At 45.4% G+C, this 14,289-nt stretch overlaps 1 protein-coding gene across 1 annotated transcript in view; it reads left to right on the forward strand.

The window, feature by feature from the left end:
• Positions 1–14,289, forward strand: part of LOC105299172 (bifunctional heparan sulfate N-deacetylase/N-sulfotransferase 3) — a gene marked incomplete at its 5' end in the record, with an annotated part of 105,440 nt that overhangs the window by 70,221 nt on the left and 20,930 nt on the right. The window contains 2 exons of the mRNA XM_011370780.1: positions 9,813–9,995; positions 12,237–12,333. Coding sequence (XP_011369082.1) covers positions 9,813–9,995; positions 12,237–12,333 — 280 coding nt within the window. The remainder of the gene's footprint in view (positions 1–9,812; positions 9,996–12,236; positions 12,334–14,289) is intronic.

Below are 14,289 nucleotides of genomic sequence, written 5' to 3' on the forward strand. Positions count from 1 at the left end.
AAAAAAACCTGTGAGCCAGCCTATTCCCTACATATTTTAACAAGTTCTTTTAAGTGATTCCTAATTACTTTGCATAATTCCTTATATAAAGCATCAGCAGCTTTATGTACAGATAGACAGCCGCATATTATGATATGATTGTGGCAAAGGCCAGTTATCATCCAACCTTTCATTTTGGTGTTGATGATGGTCAGTTCACCAAACCATCCTTGACCTGGGATAATTAAGTCGTAAAACCCTAATGAATCCACTGCAGCAACGAGCTCACCTCTCCCCTACACACATAGAGTGGAACTGTCTGAGCACCCTCCTTGTGGGAATTAATAGTCAGCCAGATCATTTTCTCCAGGGTAGAATCCCCTTGGGGAACTGGTTGAGAAAGGTTACTTTAAAAACTATTTATTAAGCCTCTAACATGAGGTACCCGCTTGAAAGAACCAGATAGAACGAGAAAGCTTTATAATCTATGACCCCTTCTTTTAAAAATTTTACATTTTACTTTAGGAGATATGAAATCAACATCTGAGAAAATGGAGAATAATCAAAATAATGTGTAATTTGGGCTTGAATTGTGCACCATCACCTTGCAGTTTGAAAAAGGGAAAAAAATCGTCGTGAGTTTCCTCAGTAATGGAGGTCCCCAAGGAGAAGGTGGGTTCGAGTTCAATATGGAAAATAAAAAAATTGAGTAGACAGTGAAGTCCCTGAACTGTGGGGCCATGAAGGGGTTTTCAGGACAGAGAGGAGGTGATCGTCCTGACTCCGGCAGGAGAGGAGGGGTATAAAGACGTCCTGCAGTGACCGTCCAAGCCCTCGGCTTAAACAACCCAAATATCACGCTTCCTAACGATTGTTTTAAAAGTGGGGTGAGTGTCAGTCTGACAGGGCTACGGTGAGGCCTGTGTGTGTGAGGAGCTTGGCAGGGTACAGACATTGAGGAGTCCCACGAGAGAGGGCTGGGTTCCCAGGACAGAGACGGCCCGTGGGCGTGGCGAGCCCTCGCCCGGAGGCGCAGACCCCAGCCACGCTGTTCACACGCAGTTGTACCCTTTAGGGCTCTTCTTGCTTGTCCTTTGAGTCCTTCCTGTTTCCATAACGAGCTCGCCACCTAAATTTCTATGCGAAATCGATGCTCCCAAAACCTTTCGATGTTTTATAAATCACTTTATCAGAGGGCTGTCTTACAGCGAATAAATAAGAAGAAATCTTTTCATGTTTTTGACTGTTCAGAAATGACAACAATTAGTCACTGGCTTTTGAAAGCTTAGCTTTTTTTCTTTTATTCGCAAAATAAATATATTTGTTGGTTTTTCCCCCCTATCAGGGTGGATTCAGCTTTATATGCAAATACAATTAATTTAAACCTCCTGATGATGAAGCTGATCTTTTTGATTAACTAAATATGATTCATTCACATATGAGCCAAAGTCAGATTTTCATGTGGGTCCATTTCCTTGAAAGATTTTTTTAAATTGTTATTATTATTATTTTTTTTTTTGGTTAAATTAAACACTGATAGAGAGGTTTAATTCCATTTTCTCTACATACCTTCGTTATGCTGTGGAGGCAGTGCTTTAAAACTAAGAAGCAAAATGGCTTCTACTAGGAAAAAAAAATGTGCTCATTGAAAAATTGAATATCACGTTCGTGGTATGTTGCTGCATAAATAAGAATTTCTCTCAATCGCTTTTAAATCTGCGGTGAGGTATAACCGTACTCATCATCCCGTCGCTCTGGGAGTCGAGCGGAGCAAGAACAGCTGTCGTCCGGCCTCCAAGTAACTGCGACAGGCCCCTCGGACGGCACCAGAACGGCACAGCGAGGTACGCCACGCAAACAGAGCTAATCGAAAATTGGTGGCCTAAGAGTTGGGGACACTCTTGTGGCGTGTAGACGCTGGTTCGGCCACTAAAGTGATGGCCATGCATTAAACCAGTGGGATCGCTTCTGCTGGCGCCTAACAGGGATGCTGATGGAACATCGATCATTAGCTTGTAATAAAAGAGCTGAACTCGCAGGTCTGAATGTATAGCCAGAAAAATGGAGAGACGTAAGTGTTATAAAAAAGACAAGTGCTCCCAGCTCGACTGCTTTAAATGACATCGACCTTATCACGGTACCTTTGACACCTGTCCCTCAGAGAGAACAACTGATTCACCAGCTTCCCTGGAAAGCCTGTCAGGCCCCAACCACAAGACGGTAAGAGCCCTTTGCCAGATCATTCTGCAGCGCAGCTCTCCTCAGACATTCTGAAATGATGACTAAGTCATGAGCCAGGCGGGGAGACAGCCGTCGGCGAATTTAGGCCTTAGAAATGCAAGTGACATCGTTTTATCCCATTGGACGAGATGATAAAATGGAAGTCATTTTTAGCATAAAACAGTTGTAATAGCACAAAGATATGAAAGCTGTTAGACACCAAAGTGAGCTGTGAGCAGGTCTACTTTCAAAAATTTCAGATGTCTCACCCACATCCGGGAAATTACGGAGAATTCGTGAGGGATGTTTTTGGAAAGAGTTAGGCTGTGCAGTGAGCGTGGCCCCCACCAGCCTCTCCCCAGGGGGGGAGCTTGATGTGTGTTCCCTGCAGACAAGGGACATAGCAAGGCCGGCAAAGACAAAGCAAGCGCAACTGGCTAAAATGCTCCATGTCGGAGGAGCAGGCCACGTCTGGGAAGGATGTGTCATCTTTTCCAAAGTCAGGTCACAGGGCCCTAAGTCCCAGGACCCAGATGTAGAATTCTTAGTAGGCGTGTCATCCTGGAATCTTTTTAAAAGGGACCCTGCTCAGAAGGCTCCTGACAAGAGACTGGGACGGGCAGCAGCCCAGTAAAGGACTCTGCATGGCTGGGGCCCAGCAGGGGCGTCTCCCAAGACCCCAGACGGCTTTAAGCACAGGCTACCTCGTGACAATGTCAGTCAAGCGATAGTTCCCGGCTACCCTCCTCCTCTGTCGCCTCCACGTCCCAAACGCGACGGGACCGGAAGCCTCGCCAGGCGACGAGGCGCCAGCTCCCCCGCTGGAGAGGGGCCACCTGGGAGGGAGGAGACGAGCTCATTTCACAAGATCCGAGCTTTGATCATTTCCTGGACCAGGAGATTTAAACTACTAAGTCAAGACTGTGTTAGCAACTCAAAGCTACACGAGAACTTTCAGGCCCCTAAGAAGCTAGGGAGGCCACGCTGCCTGCCCGAGCCTCCGCCCAGGGCTGGGGGGAATACCACCGACGCCGGATCCACTGGGAAAAGGCCGTGCGGTGACTTTAGCGACCGTATCGCACGGGTCCTGCGTTTAACGTAGGAGTTACACGTGAGTTTTAAGAATGTGTGGCGGCCTGAGGAGGAAACGTGCCATAAAGTGGATTATATGCATTGCTTTTTACAAAGAGAGCAGATAGAGGCAACTGGACTTTGAGATTAAAGGCCGAAAAGATAAATTGTTCGATCCAGCATAGTATTTGATACACAACGCAGCATTGAGAATGTACAATGAGCATTTACGGCAGGTCAACCTGACAGCTTCGAAGTCCGCCCCGATTTTAAAAACAAATGAAACATGCTCTGAATGGGTGACTTATTTTTCCTGCACATGAGGCGAGAAGCAAAATGAACTCCAAAGTACATTCACATGTCCTCTCCGGAGCAGACCTAATCGTTACAGCAGTTCAGCTGTGGGGACAAGAGTTTAAAGACAGAGCTAAGTGTCGCACGTTACCCAATGAAATTCCTGCCTGCATCTCTTCCAGGCGGCATGCATTTCTCGGGTGATCGCCGTGTTGTCAGATACCACACCGAGCCCCTCACACGCGTCACGTACGTCCTGGAATCCTCGCGAATAACTCACGCGGACGTATTCAAACGGCTGTCTCCGCTCCACGGTCTGACAAGAGACCATTTCTCTATCTCCCTTATGACTCCTCATTCGCATTTGGTTTCTCTTTCACTTGGAACGCGTCGATTTAAAGCTAAGTCGTCGAAACTAATCCAACGCCCAACGTGCCTCGCAGGCCCTGAGCGCCACGCAGCAGAAAGCAGCGATTTGAGCCGCAGAGCGCGCCAACCCTCGGCGCTCCGCCCAGGCGGTGGCCACCAGACAGCTGCTTCCCGCCACTACACAGCCCCTGCTGTGCTGTGTTCCTCCTCGCGGCTCACAGTCTAGCGAGAGTAACGTGGACAAGTCCAGACGACTTGTCGCGACAGTAGTTAGAAGATGGCCAGCCCGAGACACAGAGGAGGCGCGAGGACGGCGTGGCCCACAGCGCTGGGCAGAGCCGGGACGGTGTGGCGGGGAGGAGGCGGCGCATCTGCCGGAATGGGGCGCAGGAGGGGGGCGGGGAGGCCGGGAGGTGGGGGGAGGGGCCGGAGCACGGCGCGCTCCTGGGGCATCCGGGGCACAGAGTCTGGAGCCGAGGCCATCCAGTCCGGTGGTCACTAGTGACACGGAAAACGGGCTATTCCCAATGAGAGGTGCTGTAAGTACAAACTGCCACCCCACGGCGGAGAATGAGTGTTTGCAATGCGAAGCCGCTCCTTCGTGGTTTTCACATTGATTACGTGCTGCAGTGATAACATTGGGAACATATTGGGTTAAATTAAAAATATCATTAAAGTTAACTTCACTCCCCGCAAACATAACATCGCACGTGTGGTTCGCTCTTTTCCCGGCGGCCGGCGCGGCCCGGAGCACGGGCCGGGGGCGGTGGCGCCGACAGAAAGAGCGGCCAGGAGGCGTTGAGGGTCCAGAAACGAGGCAGAGAGGGCCCGAACCAGGCAGGTTCCGAGAGGCACAGAGAGGAGGGGGCGGATTAGTGAAAGAGACCACACGGCCCCCGCCGGCCAGGTCAGGTCAGCGCACCAAGAAGCGCGGAGTGCGTACGGGCCTGGGATGCTCAGGGCTGTGCCTGGACCACAGAATAGTTGGAATCGTCAGCAAAATAGGGATTGCGAAAGGAAGGCCCGCGCTGGGTGCGAAGACTCACTCTTTCCAGACGTTATTTACGGAGCATCTACTATGCGCCAGTCGTTACCTGGTCGGTGGGGTGCTAGGGGTCTGACGATGAAACACACGAGGCCCCTGCTCTCCTAGAGCTTACCTGTGCCCGACTGTGAACGCGACACATTCGGGTTCGCCACGGTTAAAGTGAGACAGCTATGGGACATCGGCGAGGCAGCTATGGGACATTCAGGTAGAAATGTCATCTAGACCCTAGATGCTCTTGTATGAATTCAGGAGAAAGATGCAGACGGCAGTTAGAGATCTAGGAGTCACAATGGTGATTCCACCTGGGGACAGCACGCAGAGAACAAAACACCAGGTATTGATGGGGACCACGAGAAAGGAGGGGCCAGGGGAAGGAGACGGGTGAAGAAGAACTAGGAGAGACAGTTTCAGAAGAGAGAGAGAAGGAGAAAATCTTAAGTGTGGTCACAGGGAGCAGACTGATAAAGGTCACCGCCTGTCCCCGGGGCTGTGTGACATGCCGCCGCGCTGCTCCCTGTGACGAGGTATTGTCCGCGGACAAAAGCCAGATTTCAGAGGACTGAAAGGCGAATGGAAATAAGGAGTAAAGACAGCGCCCAGACACTGCTGCTGTGAAGATCTTGGCTGCAAAGGACAGCAGCTCGGAACGATGGAAGCTCGAGATGCCAGAGGCTCGAGCACACATTCCGGTCCAAGAAAGGACCAGTAGAGAGGATTCAAACGAGGGGAAGCCAGGGGAGTAAGGGGCTGAAGGAGATCTCTGCGGAGGTGACGGCAGATGCGGGGAAAGCACCGGAAGATGTGCTGGGCTTGAATACAAACGCCGGCGCCTCCGCCCGACACCGGGCAAACGCGCTAAGAAAGAAACATTTGAGGATTGGAACTGAGCAGCACGGTGACACGTGGCATGGTTTGTCCTAAACATTGCAAGTAACACACTTTTTTTATGTTCTAGTTCCTCTCCCCTCTCCGACCTTCTCAAAAGAAACAGGAAAACTCTTTTCCTGTTTTGCACCAGACTCTGGTTTTTCTCCGTGTTCTTCTTGGCAGTGACCCCCCCCCCCCACCGCCTCTGATACCTGGAGCCAACTAGACGCACATGGTGGAGGCTGGAAAGCGTAGATGAAGCTTCCCATATCTGTCTCTTAGCCACACTTACAAATGACATCTGTTGCCTTTCTCATATGTACCAGGGAATGTGCTATTTGGTATTTACCTTTTGTCTTTTACAGAAAAAAAAAAAAAAAAAATCACGGAGAAGTGCCTTCTTAGAAATATCTTTATCTACCAGGCTCAAAATAATATGTTTCAGCTGTTATTGTTAATTAGGTAAACTTTATGCTTTTGGTAGAATCTCTAATAATTTGAGTTTTAAGCAGCTTATGAGTCTTCTTGGTAGCAACTAATTATATATAGAGTGCATTTATAACAAAACCTGTTATAGAAATGCAATTATAACTTCTTTTGACATTCTCCTCATTGGATTCTGCATGTATAACAAAGATCGTTTATTTTGATACATTCTATCCTTTTAAAAAAATAAACAAAGAAACCCTCGTTCTGAAGCACTCTTAAATTATAAAGTCTTGCTCTTCAGGGAAAGAGGGATGTCTGCTTTCCCTGAACTGGCCACTTTTTCGAGCTTCTTTGTTTCTTTCTGTTCCATGCAGAAATTGTGAGGGGAGGAATTACCAAAAATAAAGTGACATCATAGATGTCATAGGTCAGGACAGGGGTAAGGAAGAAATACGGTCTGGAAATCAAGCTAATATTTTGACTGAAACATTCTCATGACATAGCTGTTCTCACCAATCTCACTGGTGAGAACTAGACTAAAATATAACAAAGAAAACTTGGAGATATTACGTGTTCAGCAAAAGACGTAGAATATTCCAAATGTAGAGAGAATATTGTGATTCTGGAAAAAAAAAAAAAGTTTAAAAAGATGTCGAAGTGTCTCATGTCCTGGCCAAATATACCCCCTTCGTGGCTTTGTACTTTGTCAAGAGCACAAAACAAATCCCGGGCTTGAGTCCAGAGTCTTTAAGTGTCTGAGATGCCGCGCATCACAAAAACACCCCTCCGCCTGTGGTGCACTCTGCATTACGGTAGAGCAGACGCAAGGACAGGACCGGAAACCCGGGGAAGGTTCCACGGCTGGAGGCCGAGCCGCTCTCCCTTTCCAGAGTTAAGTTCAACACCTCGTGAGGATGACTTTAATTCTGGCCAGTCAGGTTCAGTTTCGGCAAAAGCGATGTCATTAACCAGCTCGTAATTCCTTCCAGGCTGCGTTTTTGACTGTCTCTGCCCGTACGAGTACAAAAGCGACCGACACTCTGCTCTAAACGTCACAGCATAAAATGTTTTCCGCCATTGAAAAGCCAATTCAAAGGGAAGTCAAACATACTGGTATCACAAAGTCCCATCGTGTCTTTAAGTTTCCCATTTTCGGTCCAGTACAGACATTTTCGAGTAGAATATAGACTCATAGATTCATTGATAAATCTTTCACAAAGATAAAGCAAGAAATCTGAAATAGTGGCTAGCTAGTTCTATCTATATTTACACTGTATTAAGATGGAATAGAAAGGCAACTTGAAGTATCGTTTTGAACTACACTGAAAAACGTGGCATATGAAACAAATGACAAAAGACTGCCTCTGACATTAGAGAAGAACTTCCAGATTTAAGCACGATTTCCTTCGGTCTCTCAACGGCCCGCTGTTTTAATAAATTCTGGAGGCAATAAGGAGGGTGGAAAAGTCACAAACTATGAAGCGGCTATCAAAAATAACCAGGAGGTAAACAAACGAACAAAACAGAAAGAGACTCGTAGATACAGAGAACAAGCTGGTGGTTGCCAGATGGGAGGGGAGTTGGGGGGGGCAGGGGCTGGGTGAATAGGGGGAAGAGATTACGAGGTACAGATTGGCAGTTAGAGGGATGTCAAGTACAGCACAGGGAAAGCAGTCAGTAAAATGGTACTAACTCTGTATAGTGCCAGGTGGGGACTGGACCGGTCAGGAGGACCACTTGGTGAATTATACAGGCATCTAACCACTACGCGGTACACCTGGAACTAACATAAAATAATACTGAACGCTAACTGCAATGGAAAAACGAGAAATGTTGGGGGGAAGGTGAAGGGGAATTAGGGGTTCAGACTTCCAGGTATAAGATGAGGAAGCCCTGGGGTGCAGTGGGCAGCGCAGGGAATGCAGCCAACAGCGTGAGGGGCTGTGTGGGGCGGGTGGGTGCTGGACGCGGGTGGCTGCTGGACGCGGGTGGCTGCTGGCTGTGGGTGGCTGCTGGCCTCGGTGTGGTGATCTCTCCTTAGGTGTGTAAGTGTCAGGTAACACCGGTGTGCACCTCAAACTAACGCGATGTTGCATGTTAGCTACATTTTAATAAAAGTCCTTTTAGGAATAACCAGAAGGTTAAATTTTAAGTCTCGTTTTTCAGAAACATCTAAAATAGTAGAAGTCTTACTTATCAATTTCAGGACTGCATATGTCTGCTGGGGGCTATTGAAATCAGCCTTAAAGTGCTTTGTTTGTGAAAGTTCTAAGATTTAATATACGTTCAGCTGGAGTGACTAGAAACATAATTAAATATTCTTGATCACAGTTGAAGCTTCTCAGTGAAAGTCTGCGGGATTTGTTCTTTATCATATAGGTTATCACTGTTTCTTCTTATTTGTAGTTGTAAGTAATTACATTTTTTGGATTCGTTATATCTCATCTTCATATAACCTTTCTCTCATCTCTGCCACTTTAGCTCAATAAATTTTCTTCATTATTTCTTTCGGTCTCTTAATGAATGAACCTATTATGTTCATTATGACGATGATTATAATAATTGTTATTACTATTCATTCACATGACAGTATATATTTTAAGAAAGTACTATTACCACATGAATTATTTTTATGATCTGTTTTTATAGCAGCATAAATGCCACAATGCTTTTCTTTGCCATTAAAAATCTCGAGCAGAATTATTTTCATTTGTCAACCCTAACCAAAAACTATTTGAATTCACTTAAATCCGTAGCTTTAAAAATGCACATTCTACCTTCCAGACTAATTTAATCAAATCTACAGAATTCAAAGTCATTATAAATAAAATGTGATTTTCTTAATGCGTGAACACAATGCAGGTTAGCTGCTTCCATAGGAGGGGTTGATTTTTAACTAGCCAAGCACTGAAAACTTTTCTTAAAGGAGTGTTTGATATCAATAATAAATACAGGAAAGGGTTTGAGAGGTATTTTTGATGGAAAATAGTTAATAGTTACCACAACTATTAACTAGTAAACATTTAGTCACTAGGCTTCTGTCATTATGGCCTCTAATAAAGACAAGTCAGAGCATATTCGGTTAATGCTAATGATGACGATTCATTGATTATTTACACCCCTTAACCCGAAGCACCACATTACGAGCCAAATTAAGTAGATCGAAATGACACAGTCCCGGCTTCCGGGAGCATGTGCCTCCACTTGTCATGAGGCCGTCACACGTGCACATCTAGAACGAGCTGTTCGGCATCGATCTGATTGCACCAACACGAGCGCGTGGCAGGTGAACTCATTTTTTGTTACGAAATATATAGAATCTCGAAGAGAGTGCTCACCGGGTCCTGCTAACAGCGCATCCTCCAGGATGCATTAACAGGACGAAAGTCTTGGGGGGTATGTCCAACACTCAAAAAGTGTGTCACGAAGTGAAACCCTGTGCAAAGGCAACGTGAGAAAAAGCAGTGTTGCTGGGGGACTCTGCCCTGAGGGTTCAAATAACGTGTTTACACCACAGTTCGCTTCCTTCCTCCAGATCAGCATCTTCATGACCCACCTGTCCAACTACGGGAACGACCGACTGGGGTTGTACACTTTCGTTAACCTGGCCAACTTCGTGCAGAGCTGGACCAACTTGCGACTTCAGACCCTGCCCCCAGCACAGCTGGCTCACAAGTATTTTGAGCTCTTTCCTGATCAAAAAGACCCGCTCTGGCAGGTAAGATGGGTTCAATAATTGGTATAATTAATTACTCCCACGAACATATCGTGGAGTTTTGTAAAGTAATCCGAATCTAAAAAGCGAAGGCATCTGGGGGCAAAAATTAAAAACCCATACGTTTTGGAAATGTTATAGATTTGAGGAACTGTTCCTTCCTGAGTTGTAGTTTTATATTATTGCTTCATGGCGGATCAGGTTCTCTGTCCCTGTGCCCAGCAGAGACCACGGAATTCTGAAAGCTCCACGGGGGGTTCAGTGGATGCAGTGTTTCCAGTCGGGAGTGAGGGGTCAGTCTGCAGACTGCAGTCGGCTGGAGCAGGAGAAGGTGGTCATAAACAGGGTGTGTGGCAGGCAGGTAGCCAACTGGGCTGCCTCGAGCACAGCCCCATCTCTAGTGACCAGACAACACTGGGGGGCAGGTGAGAAGAGCTCAGACTGCCACCTGCCTCTGAACCACGGGGTGCGCCAGCTGCCGCAGAATCCGGGCAGCTTGCAGAAGTTGCCAGTCGGGAACGACGTTGGGCACAGGGAAAGGGGTTGGTGGCGAGACCACTGAGCTTCTCAGAAGAAGACACCACGTGCACACAGCGCATTCAGGTGGTTCTAGGCATAGCCCAGGTTTCGACGCATATTCTCTCACACGGCCTAGAGCTGCAGAAATAGACTTTGGACTTAAATTGCCCACTCCATGATCTGGGGAAAGTCTTGATCCTAGCAAATAATTACATAGCATTTCTTCTAGGTCAGGCCAGGCTCTTTCCACATGTCAGCCCCTTCAGTCCGCACAGCTCCCTACGTGGTACATACGGGCATCATCCCCACTTTGCAGACGAGGGAACTGAGGCACGGAAAGGCTGAGACACATAAGCAAGGTCACTCGGCTAGTGTGTGGCAGAGTGGGAATCAGTTCCAGCCCACCTGGCTCCAGAGGCAGCACCCTCAGCCGCTGTTCTGATGCTCCTTGGGAGTGACGGACGGATGATGGCAAGATAATCATCATCATCTGGAATGGAACTCAGTGAAGTTTACGGATGGAGCTGCAGAAAGCTCTGAACTCTGTATTCAATCCACTCGGTTTTGACCTTGAGCTAATTACCTCCTGAGTACAAATAACTCCAAAAAGAGACATAATTACACATTTCAGTAGGTTAAAGCCGGTGGCTGTGGAATGATCACTGCATATTATTCTGCAGTTGCTGTAACAAACAACTGTTTTTATCTTGACTACTACAAAACATCACCAAATGCTAGCCACTGGAAAGACAAGCAATTTTCCTGCAATTCAACAGCTCATTTTTAAACTGAAAGCATCATTATTTCAGGTAACAGGTTTGAAACCAATTTTTTTCCAGAATAGCAGCCAAAAAGAATATCCTCACTTTAGTGTTAACATCTGGTACTTACTGTAAATAAGCGGATGGGTTATTTAACTACACGTCTCTACAGTATTAACTGAAATCGAGTGTTGTCCTGTTTGTCCACTCCTGAAATAGTGTTAAAGGGTACTGTTAATTCTTCGCATAATACGCATCTTGCAGTTAAAGTTAGGGCGTTCAAGATAAATCTTGCACAGTGTGCTTGGTCTGAGTACTACAGACCTAAAGCAGGTCCCTAGGGTAGTAATTCACCCTCACTTTACTCTTTCGCTGAAATTTAGTGCTTTTCAGCACCATAGTCTGTAAAGTTATAGTTTTAGATACACATTTACCGTCCTTTGAAGTTGGCTGAAAGAAATCTGCTGTCTCTTTAAGTAGTATTGTTATGGCCAGATCCATATTCCTTTGAAGCACAGCAGGAAAGCTCCAAGTTACTTAGAATAAAAATGTGACACCTTATATATTTCAGTGACTTACTGAATGCTAAAAATGTATCTCCTACAGGAAGCACAGTCTCTGCCCCACCAGCTCACTAACACACACACACACACACACACACACACACACACACACACACACACACACAGCCCTGGCAACAGTGGGAAGGAGGATTAACCCCCAGTGCTGTGAGGCTGTCCACAGCGGGTCTCCCCTCCCCAACCTCCTCAGTAGACACTCAACTTCAGGATGGAAAGAAGTTATTTGAAAGCTTCCGTGATGTCACTTCAAGGCTTTCATTTAAGAGAAAGAGCCACACAGCCTTGTTTCCTGGGACATCTTTTTAAGAACAGAAATCGAAAAACCCTAGCACACAGTAGGCGCTCAACAAAAACATGTGTCTCTGTATTCTTCTCCCGTTCAGAATCCTTGTGATGACAAACGCCACAGAGACATTTGGCCTAAAGAGAAAACCTGTGATCGCTTACCAAGATTCTTGGTAATAGGACCCCAGAAAACTGGTGAGAACGTTTTATGGGTAACCAAACAGTGGAACAACCCTGATGCCTGAACAATGAGTTCTTGTCATAATGAGTTCTCAAACTGCTTCTAAATACTGATAAGTGAATAACACATCGTATTCTGATATAATCTTTGTTTGGCTTGATAAATTGCTTAAATGCTTGTCAAAGTGTTTTTTAAAAAGAAAAGGGTGAAAATAGATGTCACACAGTTTGAATACCCAGCAGTCAGTTTGGTGGCAAATGTAATTTTTTCCCAAAGATCTTAATTGAAGTGTGTTGTTATTAACATTTCTAAAATCAAAACTAATCATGTGTTTGGAGAGAGACTGACAGGATTTCATCAAAAGTCAAGACGCACACGTGTAAGTACCTGTAACTCTTTATAACAAGTCCCTGACAGATGGCCTCATCCTGCCATCTTCTTGTTAGAGTTTATTTCTAAACTATTTTTTGCAGAGCTGACTATTTTCTAAAAGTCTAAAGGATGTTGACAAGCAGAAGTCCTAGACAGAAACAAATCTGTGTGCTAAGAAAGGTATTTACTCATAGCCAGGAGAAATCGTTTGCACCTTAGATTGGTGTGCAATTTTTTTTTTTCCCCATAGAATTTGCTTCTGTGAGAATCAGCATTAACGTCAAAGAAAGCTTCAGAATGCCAGACATTCATGCTGTATCCCATGTGATAAATTATTCGGGACCCTTGGATTCTGGCTTCACAGAAAACAGCCATTGCGACCCTATGCCCTCCTAGGGGAATACGTTCCCCTCTCCTCACTTCAGAAATAACCGGGGAGAAGTCCATAAAATGTACAGAGAGTTTAGTCTGTTCATTTTGGGGGGTCCCTTGGCACATATCAATCTGAAAACAATAACAGGACAAATATTTTTCTTGTCCTTACTTATTTCACACGTCCTTATCTATTTAAAGTCAAGAAGCAACTAGAAAAGCAAACTCCCACTGCCACCCCATAGCTTCGTCATTACTGATCACGTCCCTCTGACGCATGGCGCACCAAGTTCGCAGCGCGGACGTCACATTGGCTGCAGGTGTGTTGTCCTGAGTCACGCTGGATGTGCAGACGGTTAGAGAGCAGAATTATTGCTCGTCATCTTAAACTCAGTCGAGTTTCCAAAGGTTTATGTTACAGTCTGTATATGACGTTTACCTTTAGAAGGCACTATTTTTTTTCCTACAGAGATAGAAATTTATAGAAATTGAATTTTTCCCAGTTTTATAGAGGTACAAATTACATGTAATAAAATTCGCCCATTTAAAACACAGTTTGATGTGTTTTGGGAATTGTATACAGCTGTGCAAAGCGCTACGACATTCACGATGCAGAACATTCACGTCGCTACAAAAGCTCCTTCCTGTCCGCCTACAGACGGTGCTCCCCATCCCCCGCCGCAGGCGACGGCTTGTGCCACCGTGCTTTTGCCTTTTCTAAAATGTCGTATAAATGGAAGCGTGAACTCTGCAGTCTTTGTGCTTGACTTCTTAGCACAAGGCTTCTGAGATTCATCCGTGTTGTTGTGTCTACAGATTTGTGAAACTGATTTTTTAAATGAACAAAAATATCTTCATACGTTTGCATACTAGTCCCATAAAAATGAAATAGCTTCGTTTTAACTTTAGTTTTGTCAAAAGTATTTTTCTGAATAATTTTACACAGATGCAAAGTCATCTGGATATTCAAATATTGTTAGTGTTAAAACGGACAAAAATGTAAAAACTGAAACTTTGTGGATGGATATTTGAATGCGTGTATGTGATTATGTAGTTATTATACACACACACAGGAATGTTTATTCAGACCCCAAGAATATGTGTAGATAAAGACAGAATTCAGAACCCACAACTCGATTTTTTGACCATTGACAAATTATACTATACTTTAAAATCAAACATTAATACAGTTCTTAAAAATTCAGAAAAGAATATTTTCGGTTGAT

The sequence above is a fragment of the Pteropus vampyrus genome, unplaced genomic scaffold (genome assembly GCF_000151845.1).
Source record: "Pteropus vampyrus isolate Shadow unplaced genomic scaffold, Pvam_2.0 Scaffold174, whole genome shotgun sequence".
Taxonomy (NCBI): domain Eukaryota; kingdom Metazoa; phylum Chordata; class Mammalia; order Chiroptera; family Pteropodidae; genus Pteropus; species Pteropus vampyrus.